The following is a 20415-nucleotide window of genomic DNA, read 5'->3' as shown; positions in this document are numbered from 1 at the left end:
AGGTGACTGGGTCGGATTCGATAGGCAAGCAAACGCGTGAAGACACGTCCAACGCAGACAACCAACACTCTTACCTAAGTTTCTCCAGTAAGGGGAGTGTCCTTGCTCACTATGCCTCACTCTCAGCAAAAAGACCGCCCAGGTCCTAAGCTCCTAAAGACAGTCTTGAAGTTGGACTCAAACTGATTTCAACTGGGCATGATAACTGATAATATACGTTTCTCCTTTTCTTTTGGACATTTGTGAAAAGTTTTTTTTTTTTTTTTTTTTTAAAGATTTTATTTATTTGACAGAGACAAAGCAAGCAAGGGAAAACCACCAGGGTGAGTGGGAAAGGAGGAAGACGACTTCGGCTGAGCCGGGAGCTAGACGCAGGGCTCAATCCCGGCACCCTGGGATCACGACCTGAGCCAAAGGCTGTCGCTTCACGGACGGAGTGTCCGTCCGACTCTTGGTTCCGGCACAGGTCACGATCTCATGGGTAGTGAGGTGGAGCGCCAGGTCAGGAGGCAGCTTGAAGATTCTCTGCCTCTGTCCCCCTCCCCGACTTGCGTGGCTGTCGCTCTCTCAAATCAATCTTTAAAACAGTAAGATAAAAAAGCGTGTGTTCGTTGACGGGTGAACGGAGACAAGCAGACAGTGCGGCACTACAGGCAGGCGCTGAGATGCAGGGGATCGGTACCTCTGCACGTGCTTTACTGCTTCGTTACCAGTTCTGAAGGACGGACCGACACCGCACGTCTGCCTCCCACCGAAGAACAAGTCCCACGGGGACAGTGAGCAACCGCCGGAGCCAGCGCAGGACCCAGCGGCCAGACGGTCTGCTTGTCACTCGCAGCTGAGGGGTCCCTGCGTGCCCCTGAGCCGCGTCAGGGTGCCCCCCACACCCGCGTCTCTCCGCGGAGCGTCTGAACCCCCGGAGGAAGTCAGGCGAGCTTGCCAGCCCGAAGGGCCACCAGACAACAGCAAACCAACCGCGTCTTCAGAAGCTGGCAAGACACCAAGCCCTCGGTTCTCCAGAAGAAAATACAAAACTCAGTTCCCTTCCCTGAGCAGACGCTCGGTTTCTCCTCAGGCAGAGAGGCTCCGGCTGCCGCGAGTCCAGGTTCCCCCGTCTTCTCCGCGGCTCACTAGTGCAGACGAAACGAGGCCGCCGTCTCCAAGTTTCCCTCACTCCGGCGTTGCAAAGTCTGGCTGCTCTGAGACGTCCCCTCTCCGCCCCACCTAAAAACCACAACTGGGGCGCGTGGGGGGCTCCGTCGGTTAAGCGTCCCCTTCGGCTCAGGTCACTATCTCGGGGTCCTGAGATGGAGCCCCGCACGCGGCTCCGCACCCGGGACGGCGTCCGCGTGAGATTCCCTCCCTCCCTCCCGCTCTCTCTAAATAAAGTCTTTTCAAAAAGTCACGCCCACCCTAGTCCTCACTCCTCCACCTTTCTTCTCCAGAGCACCTGCCCCAACCTCATCTGTCTCCGTCCCCCGCTACGGACATCACGGAGGCAGGCTCTGCGCTTTGCGCGCCGCGGTGCCCCGGGACCTGGAACCGAGTGCGGCACAGACAAAGGCGCACCGACGCGGCACCGAGAGCTGTTTCCCTACGCAGAGCAGCGGCGGGAAGTTACTCCTTACAGCTGCGCTTCCCGACCTTCGTGCGTGAACGTCTGAGGTGCGCGGTGGACCTCCCCACCCCAAACCTGATGGAAATCGTCTCATCTTCCGCGTAACACTGGACCGCACCGTGCGGACAGAGGTCGCGAGCCCAGAACGGAAGCACGTTTAGTTTCAACAGCCGTGGAGTGCGCCGCTGAGAGGAAACGGAAGGCGACACAGCGGAGACCCAGCAGCACCGGCCACCGCGGGCTCACAGCGGGCTCGCTGCAAAAACACAGCAGCTCGCCGGCCGCGGACTGCTCGTGAAACTAACATTACAGGGCAAAGGACGGCCGCCCCGCCCTCCCGAGAGAGCAGCAGGCAGCCCCCAGCGGCTGTCGCGAACACACTTCTGCCACTGCGGTCCGCTCGACAGTCTGCGCGCTGCCCACTGCCAAGGCTCTGCCATGGGGTAAGGACACGGCCTGGGGACGCGAGGACCTGCCAGCCCAGGAGAGATCACACGACGCAGGGAAGGCCGGCAGACAGCCACGTCCTGCGAGGACCCGTCCCCGGGGCGGAGCGGCCACGCTGCGTGGTCACTACCCTGTGGCGCGGACGCCCAACATGCTTCCTGCTTCGTGAGCGCCTCCGAGGCAGCAGTTCCAGATGGAGCCCTCAGGCCTCCCCACTGCCCCGGCACTCGGCGGCTCCGCCCGTCTCACCGAGCAGGCTCCGGCCCACAGACACCGGAACTACTGTTCCCGGCCAAACGCGGTCAGGTTTTCGGGCAAGACCTCTGGCAGCACAACACAAGCTTCTGGAAACAGTCTTAAACCATTTTAAAACTGCGGACAACAAAGAGGAAGCAAGAAAAAACCTCCGAAACCCAGTAATCCTAAACCCTACCGCGGCCTGATGCCTCCCCAACCGCAGTCACCTCCACCGGACACGACAACGCGACCGGCCGCTGCAGAGGAGACAAGCCCGCGGATGCGCCCCAGCCCTGGCTGCTCAGCACGCACTCACAGCACGGACGTGGGCCGGCGCCAAGGGCTGCCAGAGCCGTCCCTATTCGCTGCGGTAGGAAGTCACACGCGGCACTGACCAGCACGCCGGCTGGGGGTCCTTCCTCCACGCGGGCAGCCAGCGGCCTCACAGGCAAACACGGCCGCACCAGAACAGCACAGAGAGGTCGGTAGTCCGCACGGCAGTGCACAGAGCTGCGAGCCGTGCGCGCGACCCGGGCCACCAGCCCAGCGCACAGGTTCGCTCGGGCCCGCCTGCGAGTGGCTCCAAGCAGGTGAGTCCGCGCGGGCAGGGAGACCGCCTCGCCGACCGCCGCGGCTGCTGTGCACAGACAGTGCCAAGCCCACGCGAGCGCCGGACGCTGCTTTGTGCCCGCTGGGGCAGCACCCGGCCGCGCGGGGCCAGACACGAGTGCTGGGAGGGCGCCGGCCTTCAGCAGGCCAGAAGGGCCCCACGACTCCAGCCACAACCCAAAGCGACGCAGCCGCGGGGTCCCTCTGTCCCCGCAACGTGCCGGGCAGCGGACTCCGCCGCCGGCGCTCCTACTGACCGGCCTCCGCTCCAGCGACCCTCTGAGACCGCGCCGGATCCGCCATCCCAGCCGCGAAAGCAGGAGCCTCCCTCGGCCCGAGCAGTGCGCGGCACCAACTGGGACGCGGAGACCTGCACGCGCCGGCCGCTTCTCCGGCCCGGCCTCCCGCCGCCAGCCGGCTTTGGCCAGGCCCCCGGGACGCCCGCGGCCTCCCGCACCGGCCTCCCACACCGCCGGCTGGAACGGTCCGCAGACTCCACTGCGGGACGCACCCAGCGCTCGGGAGGGCCCCAGAGACCGGAGCGGGACGCGGTGGCCGGGCCCAACCCCTCCCGGGTGGGACCGAGCCGACCCCGCGGAACTTCTTCACCCTCCTCGCGGGCGCGGGAGCGCCGGGCCAGCTTCGCGCGAGCGGCGCCGCCTCGGACGGGCCCTATCACCGGCGGGCCAGCGCCCGGGGCCTCCGAGCGGGGGCCGGGACGGCAGGCACCGGGTCGCACGTGCGAGCCGCGCCCCCCCCTCGGCCGCCCGGCGGCGGTGCACACCCGCAGCCGCACGTCCCGGGGACCCCGCCCCCCACCCCGCAGACGGCGGGTCTCGTCGCCGCCACACGGCCCTCCGCCGGCGCGCAGCAGCGGGCGCGCTCGGGAAAGCGGCCCCGGGCCGTCCGCGGAAACGCACCGACGTGGGCGCCGCCGGCGTCTCCGAGCTGCAGGACACACGCGGGCGCCGGCCCCGCAGGGCGGCTTCCCGCAGGCACAGCCCGGCGCCCCGGAAACAAAGGGGGCCCGCGGCCGCCGCTCCCCTCGGGGTCACGACGCGGGCCGGCCGGGCGGACCGCCACGCGGGAACTAAGCGCCTCCTGACCTTCAGGACCGCGCCGGGGAGGGGGGCGGGGCGGCGGGTCACCCGCGGCCGCCCGCTCCCCGCCGCAGCCCCGCTCCCCGCCGCCGCCCGGGCCTCCCCGCGGGCCTCCCCGCCGGCGCCCCGCCCCTGCGGCCGAGGCCTGCTCCCACGGCGGCCCCGGGCCTCGCGCCCGGCGCTCCAGGCCCCCGCCGCCCCGGCCCCGGGCCCCCGCCCGCCGTCCCAGCGCGCCGTTACCCGGCCGAGCGCCTCGCGTCCGCTCCTCACGCCTGTGGCGGCTGCGGCACTGGCGGCGGCGGTGGCCTCGCTCGCTCCAGAGGCTGCGCCGCCGTGGCCACCAACAACACCGCCTCCCATTGGCCGACGCCCCTGGCCCCGCCCCCTAAAAGCAAGACGGGAGGCGGTTGGGCGGGCTTGGCGCAAGTCGAATACGCTTCGGCGCCGCCGGAGACAACCAATCAGAGGCCGCGGTGGTAAGGGACGTCACGCGGCGTCCCTCGCAGACTCCGGAGCCCTATGCAAATACGGGCGCGTGACGTCTGGGGCGGCGCGCGCCCGCCTTCCTTCCGCCTCTTTAAGGGGCGGAGCGCGCGGAGGACACGCGGAGGGCACCGCGGCCGCCCCGCTCCCGCCTCGCCCTTCCCGCCGGTTCCCGATTCCGCGGTGCTTTTCCAGTCCAGGGCCGTCCCCAGCAACGCGCGCGGGCCCCACGGCCCCCCGGCGTCCCCGCCGCCCGCCCTCCCCGAATCCCGGAGCTGTGGCCCCGGCTTCGCGCGCGGCGCGCTCTCCCCACCCGTGTCGGCGCAGCTCCCGCCCCTCCTGCCCGCGCGAGGCCCAGGCCCCGCCTTGTGGCCGACGGGCCCTGCTCCTTGCTGGGCCGGGCACCCGGTTCGAGCCCTGCGCCCTGGGCCCGGGGTCAGCTCGCGGGGGTGCCCAGACCCTCTCGGCCGGGAGCGTGTGGGGAACGCGGCTCTGCTCTCCCGTGGCCGCCGCCGCGAGGTGCCACAACTCGAGGAGCTGCGGGAGCAGCAGAAACACGTTCCCGTGGTTCTGGAGGCCGGAAGGCAGACGTCCAGGGGTCACGGGGCTGGGCTCCTCGGGAGGACTCCCGGGAAGGGGACTCTTGCCTCTTCTAACTTCTGGGGCCCCTGGGCCGTCTCGGGCTGCAGCCACTTCCCTACCCCCAGGCTCTGTCTCCATCTCCTGTGGCCTCTCCCGTGGCTCCTGTGGCCTCCAGTCACGACATCACAGCTACCACAGGGACCTCATTCCAACTCCATCACAGGGCGGGGATCCTTTCTGCATGTGTCAGGTGCACAGGTACCAGGAGCTGGGGGCTGCCGTTGGGCCCGCGGCGCACACTGAGGTGTGCCCTGCTCGTCTTCCTGGCCTGCCGGCTGTGCAGTGGCAAGCAGCAGTAAAACGGCAGGTGCTACTGGGTCAGACCTCTGGGGCCATATCCTTGACCTTCCCAGTTCTAGCTGGGTGTCCCAGACAGCCTGCGGCTCTGTTTCACCATCTGTCAATCACAGGCATTTGTAGCGATCATATCACAGAGCTGGTGGGGAGCTGGAACGACACTGGGGAGCAGCCAGATGCAGGTGTGGACTGTCCTGATGACCCCACCCTCCCTGGCCAGGGGAGGGGACTAGGTGCCTGAGGTCAAGGGTGGGGGTCTTAGAGCCAGCGCCTGGGCCCGTTCCTTAGACCCTGCTACCTGAGGCTCTCCTAAGAAGTCTGTTCTCTGAGCGGCTTAGCTGGCACCATGCTCCAGATGACGTCTGGGCCCCACAGGCCCTTGTGCTCAGGAGGACCGGGGGCAGCCACTGTGGAGCCTGCGTCCTGAGCCACCCTCTGAGGGGCCAGCACAGCCAGCTCCTAGGTCCATGGTGGGCCCAGACACTGGGGAAAGCAGCCCAGGCCTGTGCATTGTGACTTTGCTCCTGTTACAGATAGATGCATTGACTTAGATGAAGCTTTAGATAGTAGCAAATGTGTTTTTCTGTTAAAGGGACAAGAATGGATGTTGCCAGTGGTTTCCTGGGGTTGCCACAACAAAGTACCCTGAGCTGGGTGGCTTAAACACTGAGAAGTTTTCTCTCCCAGCTCTGGACAGTAGAAGTCTGAAATCTGAGTGTGGGCAGGGCCACACTCCCTCCAGGGATATTAGGGGAGGAACCTTCTTGCCACTTCCAGCTTCTGGGGGCTCCAGGCCTCCCTGGGCTTGTGGCCAGACCCTCCTGTCTCGGCCTGTCACCACGTGGGCTTCTGTGTCTGTGTCTCTCCTTTTCTGATGAAGACACCAGCCATACTGCACGTAGGCACCCCCCAACTCCAGTGTGAGCTCATCCTAACCCAACTAATCATGCCTGCAAAGCCCCTGTTTCCAAATAAGGCACGTTGTAGAACTCCGCCTGGATACTATTCAACCCAGTATAACCTCTGTGCTGGAAACTTGGCGTTTCCCGGGCCAGCTGGTCACCGATCAGGAAGTGGTCCCTGCAGGGAAGTCTGCCTCTGTTTCCCAGTGGGGCAGCTGCTCCTGGCCCTTGAGTTTCTGGAGACTTCACTCTGCATCAGGGCTGAGGGGCTAACCCTGTCCATTGCCCACCTCCACTCAGGGGTCTGTCCTCACCCTTCTAGTCCCTGGGGATCCAGGGTGAGGCACCCAGCCACTCCAACCCCAGCAGCCCTGCAACGGTGGGCTCCCTGTCTCACCACATCGGCTTCAGACCCCAGCTCCCAGCACCTGGGGGCCTGTGTCTGAAGACACCACCCCACTCTGAACCACAGGCTTTGGGGATCTGCTAAGAGGCTTCCCAAGAGCCCCGAATGAAGGTGGGGCCCATTTCAGAACCATGCCCAGAAGGTAGGACCAGATCACCACCTCCGTCCTCAAGACATGTTCATTCTGAACAGCTTCCTTGCCTCCGTCCCAGGCCCTGAGACACACTCAAGCTTTGCTGACCCTAGAGCCTTGTGCAGATGTCTCCTAATTCCTTCTCAGACGCGGTCCTTCCTGATTATCCCCTGGACAGCAGAAGCACCAGCAAATGGAGCTGCTCTGGGCTGGGTTCCTTCCTTACCAGGAAGCTTTACTTGCCACCAGCTAAGGCACCCCTCGTGTCCTTGGCTTGAGGTTATAGCCAGTCCTCCAGCCTGGGGGTCCCCAGGGTGCCCGTCAGCCCCTCCACCCTCCACGCTGTGGACCAACCTGCTGCTAGGCTCTGATGGCACCGCTCTTCTGCTCTCCATACTTCCATAGCTCCCCACCACCCTCCAGTGAACTCAGAATTGGGGCAGTGGGGCAGGCACAGGTTTGTTTCAGAGTCCCCAAGTGATGCTAACTGTAACCAGGCCCGAGAAGGGCTGGGACCAGAACCCCTAGGGGTGTGGGGTTTCCCACGTCTCCCAGAGCCGACTCCGCTCCTGCCCAGCTCTGGGCTGGGCACACCTGACGACAGCCCCCTCACGCAGGTCCTCCGTGGCCTCCAGCCATGGGGACCTCAGGGGTTTGCACTCCAGGGCCCCCGCCCTTCCTGCTCCTTGCTGGCCTCAGCCTCATCGGCCTCGGCCCAGGGGCCTCCCACGTAGACATCTCACCCCATCCCCAGAGGAGGTGCCAGAGACACCGCTGGGACAGCTGCCCCCAGCCCCACCCTCAGCAATGGCCCGGGCAAGGGCAGCCTGACCTCATTGCAGAATAACACTGGAGCTGGCAGCGGGGAGGGGACCAGGCCTCGGGGGCATGTCCATCCACGGGGCAGCGACACCCACACTGCCTTGCAATGGAATGGACGCATGGAGACACCAGGGACCGGAGGCTCTCCTACGGTGTGGACTTCGGATGACCCGCGCTGCCTCTTCCCTGCACAGAGGGGTGTCCCGTGCAGAGCATGTCTGTACGCCTCAGAGCCTCAGAAGGAGAGAGTCTGGGAGACTGTCCCCAAAGCCTTACAGGTTCTCTCTGAGACCGCCTTAGGGGGCTGCTCAGTCTGTCCTGGGAATTTTGGGCATGGTTTTATTTTCAAGCCCATCTCTCTCTCTCTCTCTCTTTTTTTTTTTTAAGATTTTATTTATTTGACAGACAGAGATCACAAGTAGGTAGAGAGGCAGGCAGAGAGAGGGGGGAAGCAGGCTCCCCGCTGAGCAGAGAGCCCGATGCAGGGCTCGATCCCAGGACCCTGAGATCATGACCTGAGCTGAAGGGAGAGGTTTAATCCACTGAGCCACCCAGGCGACCATCCCTGGTATTTTTATACTGGAAACACCAAGTATTTCACTTTGGGGAGAAGCAGGAAGACGAGGCTGGCTCCCAGAGGCTGGGAAGAGGTTTCTTGCACATAGTTGTCAGCAGTGAATTAATTAATTAAACATAAATTAAAAAAATGTCCACCCCATACTGTTCCAGAGGTTTCTTCTGCAGCTTGCAGGGCACTGAGGACTCTCCTCGCCAGTCTACCCAAGGGGACCTGCCGGGGGGTCGTGACTCTGATGGAGGCCGCAGTCGGGCCCTCAATCCCCCAGCCCCCCAGGCTGCCTGGCTCTCCGAGCAGTGAGGGCGGAGGCCAGCCTCCCGCTCACTGGTCCCCATGGAGGCAGGACAGGGCTCCCGTCCCTCACGGAAGACGAGAACATTCCCTGGCAGCTTTAAAGGACGTTTGGTCGTGAGAAGTTCCGCCCAGAAAAACAGAGAGGATGACATCAGGACGGAGGCCCCCACTCGCAGCGTTTCTGGCTGCCGTGGACTGCCCAACAGCCTCCTGCTATGTTTCCCCTTGGGGACACAGGCAGACACAAGTGCCACGGTCACATGGACACAACTAGCAGAATCTCCCTCGTATCATCCCAGACCCCGTCTGCTTGCCAGTTTCCTGACGGTCTCCAGGGCGGTTTGCTCAAACCCAGCAAGGCTCCGGTGGCCTGCGTCTCTGCCATCAGGTCTGCCTCCTACCTCCTGTCCGTCCCCCCGACACGGTGGCCCCTGTGGCCCGGCAGCCCAGGTGCCCACCCCCTGGAAGGGGCCGGTCACTCCCCTGCAGCTCCCCTGCCCAGATCCGGATCTTGTGCTTGTCCCCTTCTGGGGGGCCGGCAGAGCCTGGCGCTGTAGGGTGACGTGCCTACAGCGCACCCCCCCTGCCCCCCATGACCTACAAGCCACCTGCAACGTGACACTTTGCCGTGGTGGAAACAGCCGCTCCTGCCCGCTGTCACCGGGGCATCAGCAGCCGTGGGCAGGCCTGGCCTGGGTCGGGCCGCACTGGGGTCACGGAACGGAGGCTTTCTGCGCCTGCTGTCCTTCCCCTCTCGTTAGTGGGCGCCGCGCGCGAAGTGGGGCAGCTGGAGGCCGAGTACAGCTCCCGTGCCCCGTGGGGGCAGCCTTGACTCTGCCGCTGGCAGGTCACGGAGTCCAAGAAGAGGCGGAGGCAAACCCACCTGCAGCGGGGACAGACGAGTATCTCTTGGTTTCCCTTGCTTCTGGGACGGCATACACCTGCCCGGATTTCAGCAAATCCTTGTTCTCAGGGCTCGCTGTCCCCGGCCTGGTCAGTGGAGGCTCCCGAGACGGTTTATCTTGCAGTAGAGATTCCCGAGATGCTCACTGAAGTGCCCCCCGTGGTGCCGTCGTGCCGGCCAGAGCACAGATCCCCTCCGCCCCGGCCTCACTCCCACGCACCCCCCTCTGCCCCATCCCTCCAGTTCTAGCACGTCAGCAGGGTCGTCAGCAGTGTCGCCGAAGGGCAGCTCTTAGACCATGCACGACGCCCTCCTGATCCCTCCCTTCTGACGCGACCCCCTTGGTCCCTGAGAGCTTCCCTTTGGGGACAGAGGTCTCGGGTGTCCTGGTGCTTCTGCTCTAGGCCCGGAACGGGCCGTTTCTCCAGGGAGCAGGTGGCACTGAGCCCCGAGCCTGGCTCTCCAGGGACTCCCGCAGCCAGGCCTGCCCTCCGTCTACACAGCCAGGAAGCCCAGACTCAGTTCATGTTGTTGGTTCTAATTCATATTTGGGCGTTATTGTGGTTTTCCTTAACTCCTTTGCTTTTACGCTAGCGTCTCTTCTCTGACTTTAACGTCTGGGGGGCTGACATCAGGAGTATTTGCTTCATTCCACAATACAGATTAACAACAACGCCAACATCACTACCAACGACGGGATACCGGAATGAGGTCTGACTCCTCTGCCCTCTTCGGCCTTCGAGGAGCCCACGGCGGACGCAGAGCAAAGCAGCGAGCCTCCCACAGGAGCAGAGGCTGCGGGACGTCGCAGGCCCTCACTCTGTTCTGGAACCTCGCCACCGCATCCCATGGAGCGTGGCGGGTGTCTGGGACCCCCAGCTCGCCAGCAGGATGGCGGCAGTCCCGCTGTCACTTCTAAGGTTAGAGCCAAAAAGGCACCTGGCCGACCAAGAGGCGCCAGAGAGGACAGTGAGGTGATTGTGGTTTCCGGCCACTAAGTTCCGGGGTGATCTGTCGTCCGGCAACAGGTTTCGCTCTGTTTTGGGGCATTGTCATCTTACTGGTTTGTTTGTACGTCGCATGTTTACAGAGCTGAGAAGTCGAGGTCTCAGCTCCAGAGCGGCCCCCCACCCTGTTTCATAAGCACGTGTTCCCCATGTCGGCAGTGCCCCCAAGTCGCACCAGGCGCCTGGGACGGGCTGCTGTCCCATCGGTTCCATAAACGACACTGCGGGGAGTGGACTGTAGGGTTTCCTACTGGGGGGTCACGGGGCCAAGGGCTGAGGGTGCCTACAACCGGACGGTGCCCACATCACCCCTGGGGGGAGGGTGGCTCCGTGCGGCCATCATGGCCTGGTGAGACTCGGACAGCGTGTCCCAACCTGATGATCCAGCACTGGCGCGTCCATCCTCTGCTGCCATGGGGCTGACCTGGCGCCCGGCTTCTGCAGGCTGCTGACTGCTGACTCTGCCCGCAGCCCCGTCAGGCTAGGTGGGCGAGGCTCAGCCACAGCAGGGCGGTGCCCACGCTGGGAGCCGGTGACCAACAGCCACCTGCCATGTGTGCGTGACCTCCCCCCTTATCTCGGTGGGCAGCTGTGCGGAGGTGGGCAGGGCAGGGCCCCTGGGCGGTGGCGCTGCTGCGGGAGACCAAACGCTGTGTTTACTCATCAGGAACAGAGGGGCTGGCCGCATGGCCTTTGTGTGGGGGCCAGCGGGCTCGCCAGCTGGAGCCCGTCTTTCTCTTACTTCAATACCTCCAAATGCACCCACACACCAGAGATTAGCTGATAGCAATCTGCACGGGGGAGAAATTTCTCGGCTGGCTGGAACAGCTCCGCTGACCTGAGCATCGGAGCTGTGACCCGCTGAGCCAGCGGCCCCAGGCAGGTTGCGCGGGCGCTGACCGGGCAGGCCGACAGCACATGGGAAGGCCGGCCTCGCTGTTTGGAAATCTTTATTACCCCGGTCTCGGTGCCAGCGATGGCGTGGGCCTCTCTGCACCGAGTTCCGGGCTCAGGCCCCGGGCACCGCTGTAAACAGGGTCAGAACCCGGGACGCGGTCACTGAGGAATGCGGACAGGAAGTCCTGCCACCGGTGGCTTAGAGCCCAGTCCCCGAGGTTTCACTGGAAGCTTCCGTTTTGCACCATTTGCAAGTACTCCTTGTGGAGCTTCTCCTGGGCCTCAAAGAGCTTCTTCAGCTTCTTGGCTTGCCCTTTGCTCAACTCCTTGCCTTCCATGTCATGTGTGGGCAGACCCTGAGAACGTGGGGAGCACTGGGTCAGCAGGGCACACCTGGCCCCCCTCTCGGAGCCCCTGGGCTCAGCCCTGGGACACAGACTCGCCACACTTTTGCATGGCCCCGTGGCAGCCCCTGTCCTGGCCACTGAGAAGCCAGTGACTGGGCTGGGGGTGGGGGGCACCCTCCTGCCTGGGGCCGAGGCCACTGATCCCCTTTGGGTCAATGTGGCTCAGTTCTGATAGGGCTGTCGCAAAGGAAAGAGGGAAACACACATGTGAACCAGTGCGGGCGGGGGCCAGTACGGATGGGTCTGGGGCCAGTACCCATGCCCCCCACCCCCCGCCACAGCACACCTCTGGCCGGGCTGCGAGGGCAACCTGGGCTCAGTTCAGCCAGGCCACAACTCTGCTCGGCCGCCGTGAGGGAGGGAGGCTGCCTCGGGCACTCAGGGCACCTCCCGCAGATGGCACCCCAAACAGAAAAGCTGCTCGCCCAAGGCTGGAAGTCCCTGTAACCCCGATTCCGTGGTCTAACAGGGTTCTGAAAAGAAAAGAGACTCTTACGTTTTCATCGAACTTGGAGTACTTGTCACTCTCCGACAAGAACATCTCACTGGGTGGGATCTTCATCTTGGCCAGTTTCGCCGCCTGGACACAGAGCCCTGGTCACTGCAGCCCAGCCCGCGCGGGGAAGGCATCACACGCACTCCCCCAGCCCAGCCCTGGGACTGAGAGGGTGACGGAAGACGGGGAGGGTGAGGCCAGGGCAGAGCGGGTCAGAGGGACAGCTGCACACAGTGGGTCCTGCCTAATCCCCACCAACAGTGCGAGGGTCGTCCGTCACCTCCCCAGTGACACTGAGCCCATGGCCGTGGGGGGCAGCTCCCCTGCCAGGCCTCTCCCTCCCCAGGGCCTCCCTGCACTGGTGGGTGCCATGGCGGGGAGGCGCTGCCGGTGGGCACAGGGGGAGCGGGGACCTCGCTGGGCCCGAGAGAGGCACAAAGAGCAGGACCTGGGGTCCGAGTGTCCACTTCCGCCCAGGAAAGCCGGGGCCCCACACAGATGGGGTGTTACCTCTTGTTCCTGTTTCTTCCTGGCGGCCTCCTCCTTCTTCTTCCTCTTCTCTTCTTCAGCCTAGGGGAGCAGCGGGAGCCCCATGAGGCAAATCTGCCCGGGGCCTCCGGGGCCGGGAGGTAGAACAAAGCAAGGCCTGTCCCCCCCCCCCCCATTGCCTTCACCTGGACTCTGACCGGCCTTCCCACGGGGGTTGGGGAGCCCTGGTCATTAGGGCCTCTCGCTCACTCCCCGGGAGACCCTCAGCAGCCCCTGTGGGTGCTGGGCCTGCTCCGGACGTGTGGTAGCAGCGGATGGCATGTGACGGGGTCTGGGGCCCGGTGGACACAAAGGAACAGTGAGGCCCGCTGGGCGGGGGGGCTCGGTCAGGTGTGTGAGCAGGGACAGCATCACAAAGGCCCGGAGCCCACCCCACCTGCAGTCAGGGCAGGGCTGCGGGGGGCGGCCTGGGAGCAGGGACGTGGTGCCGGGTGGCAGCCGAGGGGGGAGGCCCAGGCCCCCAGCTGCGCCACCACGAAGGAGGTACAGGTTTGGGGAGTGCAGTCCCGATACCCTTGTGGACATCCTGGGTTTCCGGACATCCTGGTCAGCAAAGCTGTCAGGTGGGCAGCTGGGTACAGGCTACTGTGGGGCCTGAGCAGAGAATCGTGGGGCCGGGTGAGGTCAGGGCAGGGCCCACACAGTGGGAAGGGGAGTGAAGTCCTGCAAGCAGGAGCCATGGGCTCGGGGGAAGCAGCCGCTGGCGCAGGGGAGGCCTGCAGCGGGCAGAGAGGCGGCTGCTTCCTGCGTGAGGACAGGTTTGTCCCCTGGCGGGAACACTCGGGCAGGGACAGGGGCGGCTACTGCTGGCTGGGACGGGCCCCGCTGGCAGACAGACAGGAGCTGCGGGAAGATACACCGTGGCCCGCGGCCCGTGTGGGAACCCGCCAGGCAGGGCCATCCCCTGCCTCCTTCCTCAGAGACCCGTCTGCCTTTCTGCCCTGCGTGCGGCTACGTGGGCAGAGGGGCCTGGGTGAGGAGCGTGGCAAGCAGTGGCGTTTGTGTCCTCACCCAGCCCGGGGTGGTGGGAAGCACGCCAGCCCCTCGTCGCCTCTGTGGCCAGGCCACCTGGTACGCTGTCCAGGGCGAGGTGAGAGCCCGGCCCTGGGGACGGGCCACTAAGCTGGGGGAGCGAATGGGACAGAAACGGGAGCTGACAGGGCCCTGGCTCCCGGGGACGCCCCACGGTGGTGGGTCTGCCCGCGGCTCAGCGCCAGCGGTCAGACACCTGCCCTGCGCCCGTCTCGTGAACTGAGCTCCTGTGCCCACACGCACCTCCCGCCCGCGTACTCATGCGCCCGGCCCCGCCACTTGCCCCAGCTTCCTGGGCAGACGGAGGTGTGACTGGCAGGTCCTCCTGCAGGGACAAGGGACACCCCGCTTCCACAGATGAAGCTGCGGTCAACATGTCAGCTACATGGTTTCCTAAGAGCTGTCCCCTGACCTCGGGGGCTTGCTTCGTAAAACCAGGGCCTCCCTTGGCAGACAAACCTTGTTCTGTGACCGCCCTGCCCCACAGCCCGTGTCCAGCTAAGCCTCCTTCTGACACCTGCAGATGCTGGGCCCCACACGGGAGCCCTCGCAGGGTAACATGCCCACTGTCTCCCGTTCGTGTCACTGTGCGGCTGCCCCAGCCACTCACCCGTCTCTTCTCCTCTCTCTCCCGCAGCAAGGCCTCTCTGTCCCCCAGCTTGACCACGGTCGGCAGCCCTGAAGAGCCAAGTCCGTGAGGTGGGGCCCAGCCCCCACCCCGTCCACGCGGCCCCCGTGGCCCCTCGCTGCTCATGGGGCTTCCATGTTAACTGGAACGTGGGGTGGCCTTGCCGCTCATGACACAAGGCCCAGAGGTCATAAAATGCGACACGTCACCTGAGTATTAAAATCTAATAATTTCCCGCCCAGCCGTAACCCCCATGATGTCAACAGACACAAGGAGAAACCCGCCGGCAGTCCTGCGAGCTGTTTGCCGAGGAACAGACGAGGCAGGACGGCCAGTGTCCCGGCAAGAACATGCAGCTGGGTCAGGGGTGGGGACACCCAAATGCCCATCAGACTCGGGAGGTGTCCAGGACAGCTAGAGAGAAAACCACAAAGCCGACCCCAGGGGCCACGGGGGTACTGCTCTGGGACTCCTCAGCACAAAAACCCAGGGACCTTCGACCCCGTCCTGCAATTCTTTCAAAACCAGCCCCTGACCCCAGCATCCTTCCCAACCCCCCCCAACCCTCCGTGCCCGCAGTTCCCTACGACGGGCCCCAGACGTAGTCAGCAGGACGCACCTTCGTGATCTTCTAACCGCACGCCGAGCTCGGGCAGGATGTCGTCCCGCAGGGCGTCGCTGAGCTGCAGGACCTCAGGGACTGTGGACGAAGACAGCGGTTCAGTCCAACCAGACACACAGGCAGCACCAGGACGCGCCTACCGTGCGCCTTCCCGCAGGCTCTGGGGGAGCCGAGGCCCAGGCTCCGTGCACACCGCTGACAGTGCACCACCTCGGGACCCCGCTCCGAGGCAGAGCCCGTCTGCAGCCCACACAGCTGCGGGGGATTCCGAGCAGGAAGCCAGGTGGGCAGCGGGTCCAGGGAAATGAGAAAAGGAGCTCAGAACCCCCCAAACCCCCAGTCAACCAGGCAGGTGTCCACCCCCCACAGCCCCGGCCCGGCGATCCAGAAAGGTAGCAGTGTCACACACTCCAGACGCAGGGACCCGAGGCCACACGCACTCTGAGGTCACCCAGAAACCCTGCAAAGGCCCCCTGTGCTCTTCACGCCCTGACAGGACTGCCCGGTGCAGAGAAACACCCAGCATGGACAAGCGTGGCGGCACCTCAGTGCCGACTGGCCAGAACCTGCTGTAGCGCCCCATGCCCCCTCAGCCCCCGCCTCGGGAACTGCACCCCTGCTTCCTCCAAACGTCCTTGGCAAGGCAGCTAGGCCCAGGACCCACAAGTCTCCAGCAAGAGCTGGAACTGGGTCTGGAGGCTGGGGTGAAGCCCGCAGAGGCCAGCATCTGTCACCGACGTGCAAAGTCCATCCACAGGGTAGGGAAGGGCCAGAGGCCAGGGGGATACTGCCGCGAGCATGGGCTCCACTGCGGGCACACAACTCTCCGCCAAGCCTCGGCCACCCCAGCTGTGGCTGGAGTGAGCAGAGGGCCTGAGAAGCCCAGGAGGAGGCGCACAGCCTGGCCATCTCACGGGCTCGTAAGTGACTTTTCCACAAAGATGGCACATGCCGGCAGACAGAGCAGGACGGGATGAAGACAGCACCCATGCGGCCTTCAGGCCTGAACGCAACAGTCCCTGCGGGTCAGATGTGAGGCTGGGAGCCACATGGCAGGGAAAGGCTGTCTGTTTGCCACGGAGAGCCAAGAGCACTCGGAGGCCTCACTCGGACACCCTAGGGTGAGAACCTGCCCTTGGGGAAGCGGACCAGGTGGCAGTAAGAACCGGGGAAGTGGCAGGTGACGTCTGTGCAGCTACAAGGGGCCGTGGGGGGCCACGTGTGGGAGCAGGCTGTGCATGGCGGTCTCCCAAAGCCAGGTCTCAGACCGGCTCACCTCCCGGCTCCCAGAAGGCCGCTTGGCCCGCCGAGACCCCCGAGGGGAAGCCCGTGTGGGAGGCGGGCCATCACAGGGCACGGGGTGGCAGGCCATCTCAGGAAGCTCTGACGGCACCCAAAACCAGGACGTCCGGTGACAGGAGGGCTGACGCCCGGCCTCGTCTCACCGTGGACACACCGCGGGCAGCGTCGGCCACGTCGTCAGCCCTCCCTCGGGCATCCACCTGCACCACAGGCCCAACACAAGTGGTTCTGTGCGCCCCGGCCTCGCGCGATGGGAAACACCCCGCCCGCCGCTGTGCGTCGTCCCTCAGCAGCACTGGCCGGGGCCCACGGGGCCACTCGCTGTGGAAGAGACGAATGAGGAACAGACAGCGACTCACGTGTCCCGGAAGACCTCTGCGCCCTCCCCCACCCCTGAAGCATGGCCATGGCTGGGAAGCTTCACGCTTCCCAACGCTGCTCAAGGAAAAGCCGTCTGTGCCTCCCCAGCCTTCCCAGCCGATGGGATGACGCCCTCCACCCCTGCTCCCTGCCCTCGCCCCGTCCAGAGCGCCCCGCGGGGCAGGAACTGGGCTAAGCTAACGGGAACCATAAGGAAAGTGATCCCGCCGTCACCACCGTCAGCTGACTGTCAGCTGGTGCTGGGTGGCAGGACCCCTAGAGGCCCATCTGTCCTGTGGGCGAGGCTGTGCAAAGCTGAGGACAGTGGCCATCGCCACCACCTGAGACCTGCCCTGTCCACACAGCTCAGAACTGGCCCCGACTGCCTGTCTTTCCAAACCTTTTGATTTCTCTGGGGCTCACTTTCTCCTCCTCCGTCTTCCCAGTCACAAACTGACCAGCCCAGTACACACAATGATAAACTCCCACAGCCCACAAGGACAGGACAAACGACCCCACAAGACACAGGCACAGGGTCCGAAGGGACAGCTCTCCAGACAAGAGGCACTCGTGGCCACGAGGTGCAGGGATGGGACTGCACACCACGTGCGGTCAGGGAAGGACGCAGCAAAGCCCCACAGAGAGGTCCCCTGGGGCGGCAGGACCGACAGCAGTCATTTTCCTACAGCCAGAAATAACAAGCATTTGCGAGGGCGTGGGGGACACAGGGCAGCCCCCGTCCAATACAGTTCGGGGCTTCTTTAGAAAATCACACACATGACTGTCCCACGACCCCCACGGCTCCCCTCCTAGGGACGGCCCTGAACCCTGAACACGGGACTCAGCAGGCACTGGGCATACACGTCCAGAGCCCCACTCCCCCCAACGGCCGCAAGGTGGGAGCTGCCCAAGTGTCCGCCGGCTGTGGCCTGGACACGCGAGACGTGTGCTCGCAGCCAGGGGAACCCTAGCTGCCCCGACAAGGAGCTGGCTATGTATGGTGATAGCATCTGGGATGTGTAGGAAGCCACACGCGGAAAGTCCTGGGCTGCATGGCCGCACAGACATGGGGCGTCCCAACCAGGCCGATCGGCGGGCACAGAAGGCAGGCTGGTGGGCGCCGGGCTGGGGGCCCAGGGGCCACGGCTGTTCCTCTGGATGGCGGAAGGGCTCGCGTGTTTGCATGACACCCTGAACGTACTAAACGCTGACTGACTTGTCCGCTCTCGTGACGGCTGTTCTGGGTTCTCTGCATTTCATCTCAACAGACTCTTTGTTTTTCAAAGGGAAATCTCTGGTCGGACGTTTTTAACGAATTCAGTCAACCGTTCTCAAGCCTAAAGGAGAACGCAGATCTCAACAGCGAAGGCGAAAGCAGGAGCAGAGATGGGGGCTGCCTCCGGGATGGCAGGGAGAAGCAGGAGTACCAGCGTGTGGCCGCGACCACGGGGCAGGGGCCGGGGACAGGGCTGGGTCCCGCTTCACCGACTGCCACGCGCGGCTGGCAGCTACGCTAGGCTGTGCGGTGCGTCTGCCCTGGGACGATCCTGTCTGCGGCTCTGCGCCACCAGGGGGAGAAGCCGAGACGGGGCAGGGCCGTCACACGGGAAGTGGCCCTGGGGGAGGAGGGGCTGTGACCCGGGAGAGCAGGGGCCACCCCGTGCAGCAGGGCACACGCAGGACAAGTGCTCCCAAAGGGGAGACCACAGAGGCAGAGGCACCAGCCTGGGCCCGCCCGTCCAAGGAGAGAAACAGCCCCACAGCTGCTAAGGGTGTGCCCCTGGCCACGTGTGCCACACCAGCACCTCGCGGTCCTGCTGCCCCCAAGAAGCTCCGGCTAGAGCAGGTTCTAGAGAAGGCGCTGGCCCTGTGGTCACTGGCCAGCGAGCAGCAGCTCGGAAGCACTTGGGGCGAACACGGTGAGCAGAGTCCCCGTCGGCACCGCCCTCGCGGGCCAGCACGGCTTGGGGCTCAGGGCTTCCGCAGAGCTCGGGCACCCAGAGGCGTGCGGTCACGGGCAGGGAGTGAGTCTGCCGGGGTGGCTGCTGCTGGCGGGGCTGCAGGCAGGGCCACAGAACAGACTGGGCACTGAACAGGGAGACCCGTCAGGTCACTGCAGGGAGGCCCAGGAGAGGACACAAAAGGCCACAGACTCTGCCTGCGGACAAGCGAATGAGCAAAATGGGATCTAGGTACACGGGAGCACCAGCTAGCCGTGAAGAGGGAGGAAACTCTGAACCAGCCACAACGTGGACGGACCTGGAGGGTATCAGACACTGAGTGACAGAAGCCACTCATGAAAGGACAAGTCCTGCAGGATTCCACATGTGGGAGGTCCTTGGGTGGGGGTCAGTATTCATCCAGAGAGTGGACGGTGGGCCCCGGGGCTGGGGGAGGAACAGCGGTTGGTGTCTCAGGGGGACAGAGAGTGGACGGTGGGTGCCGGGGGAGGGATGGGGGGGTCACTTTCATGGGAATCTCCATCTGGGTCAGTGGAAAGTTCTGGAGACGGATGGTGGGCGCGGCCTCACAACAGTGTGAACGAGCTTAGTGCCCTGAGCTGCACACTTGCTCACGATTAGACGACACATTTTATACATTAACATACGTTTTACCAAAAATGAAACAAATCCGGGGAGAGGGGCATCTGGCCGCACCCGCATCCTGGCTCTTCTCACATCTTCCCAAATTCCCAAGCCTCTCCTGGCCAAAACCCCCCGGCATGCATCCTTCCCAGGCAGGGCTGAGCTCGAGGTGACACAACGGTGGGCATCGGGGAAATGGCATTGTACCCACCTGCCAGGCGAGCCCCAGGTCCCGGGGACCTACTCTGCGTGTCTCACTGTCTCCATGACCAGCCCAGGGTCCCGGGCCAGCCCAGGACAAAGACTCACACAGCCGGTGCTGCTGTGGGGCGGGAGCCGTCGCCAGCCCAGAATGCTGTCCTTGTCTGTGCAGCCCAAGGGGCATGGGCCCCGGGTCTCTGGCTCTCAGAAGGCACCCTATTTGCAGGGCCCCAGGTCTGTGGCTCCTGAGCCACAGGCTCAGGCAGGATGACCTCATTCCACCCGGTCCTCAGGGCAGGAGAGCACTGTAGGAGGCCAAGGCACACACAGCACAGTCACAACTACCACCATCCCGACTCGGGAATCTGGGCTCTCTGTTTGCCTGAGCAACAAACAGATCAAAGCAGAAAGAAAAAGCAAGCCGAAGAGATGCAGAACCAAAGTAGTCCCCAAGCCCGTCGATGGGCACTGCTCCGAGGGCCTGTGCAAGCCCCCGGCGCGGTCTGCCTGGCCGTGCAGAGCCTCCGATGGCCCTCGTTCGCCAGCACCTGCCAGGAAGGACGTTGTGCCGCAGGGGGACATTCAGAAAGAGGAGCCCGGGCGTCCCCCAGACTGAGACGTCAGTGCCGTCAGCATGGCTGGCCGAGGCGGCACGGGGCCGGCAGAGTCCGTCAGGCTTTCGCAAGTGCTTTACAAGAGTGAGGGTGCCAGGTGCTGGAGAGAGGGGGCCATGCTTGTTCAACCAGTCCCCACGCCCAGGCCTGAAGACCCCGTCAGACCCAGGCTCCCCGTGGGGGCCCAAGGCCTTGGGGCCCTCCTGCCCTCTTGCTCTGCGCTCCCCGGGACAGACCCCGGCCT

The 20415-nt window shown here is 64.4% G+C and overlaps 2 protein-coding genes across 4 annotated transcripts in view; both read right to left on the bottom strand.

The window, feature by feature from the left end:
* The window catches only part of NAP1L4 (nucleosome assembly protein 1 like 4), a 41993-nt gene extending 37648 nt beyond the window's left edge, over positions 1-4345 (bottom strand). For both annotated transcript variants that reach the window (XM_032879751.1, XM_032879750.1), the window contains exon 1: positions 4252-4345. The gene's annotated coding sequence lies outside the window, so the exon portion shown is untranslated. The remainder of the gene's footprint in view (positions 1-4251) is intronic.
* Positions 4346-11483: 7138 nt separating this feature from the next.
* CARS1 (cysteinyl-tRNA synthetase 1) overlaps positions 11484-20415 on the bottom strand; it is a 40537-nt gene continuing 31605 nt past the window's right edge. Inside the window, exons 19-23 of one of the 2 annotated variants that reach the window (XM_032879747.1) lie at positions 15107-15187; positions 14470-14537; positions 12789-12848; positions 12279-12362; positions 11484-11731 (exon numbers count right to left, since the gene is read on the bottom strand). In XM_032879747.1, the coding sequence (XP_032735638.1) occupies positions 11597-11731; positions 12279-12362; positions 12789-12848; positions 14470-14537; positions 15107-15187 (428 nt within the window). In that variant the 3' untranslated portion in view covers positions 11484-11596. The remainder of the gene's footprint in view (positions 11732-12278; positions 12363-12788; positions 12849-14469; positions 14538-15106; positions 15188-20415) is intronic. The other variant, XM_032879749.1, reaches the window with a different exon arrangement.

The sequence above is a fragment of the Lontra canadensis genome, unplaced genomic scaffold, assembly GCF_010015895.1.
Source record: "Lontra canadensis isolate GAN:19392208 unplaced genomic scaffold, GSC_riverotter_1.0 scaffold66, whole genome shotgun sequence".
NCBI lineage: Eukaryota > Metazoa > Chordata > Mammalia > Carnivora > Mustelidae > Lontra > Lontra canadensis.
This window is presented reverse-complemented; position numbering and strand designations above follow the sequence as displayed.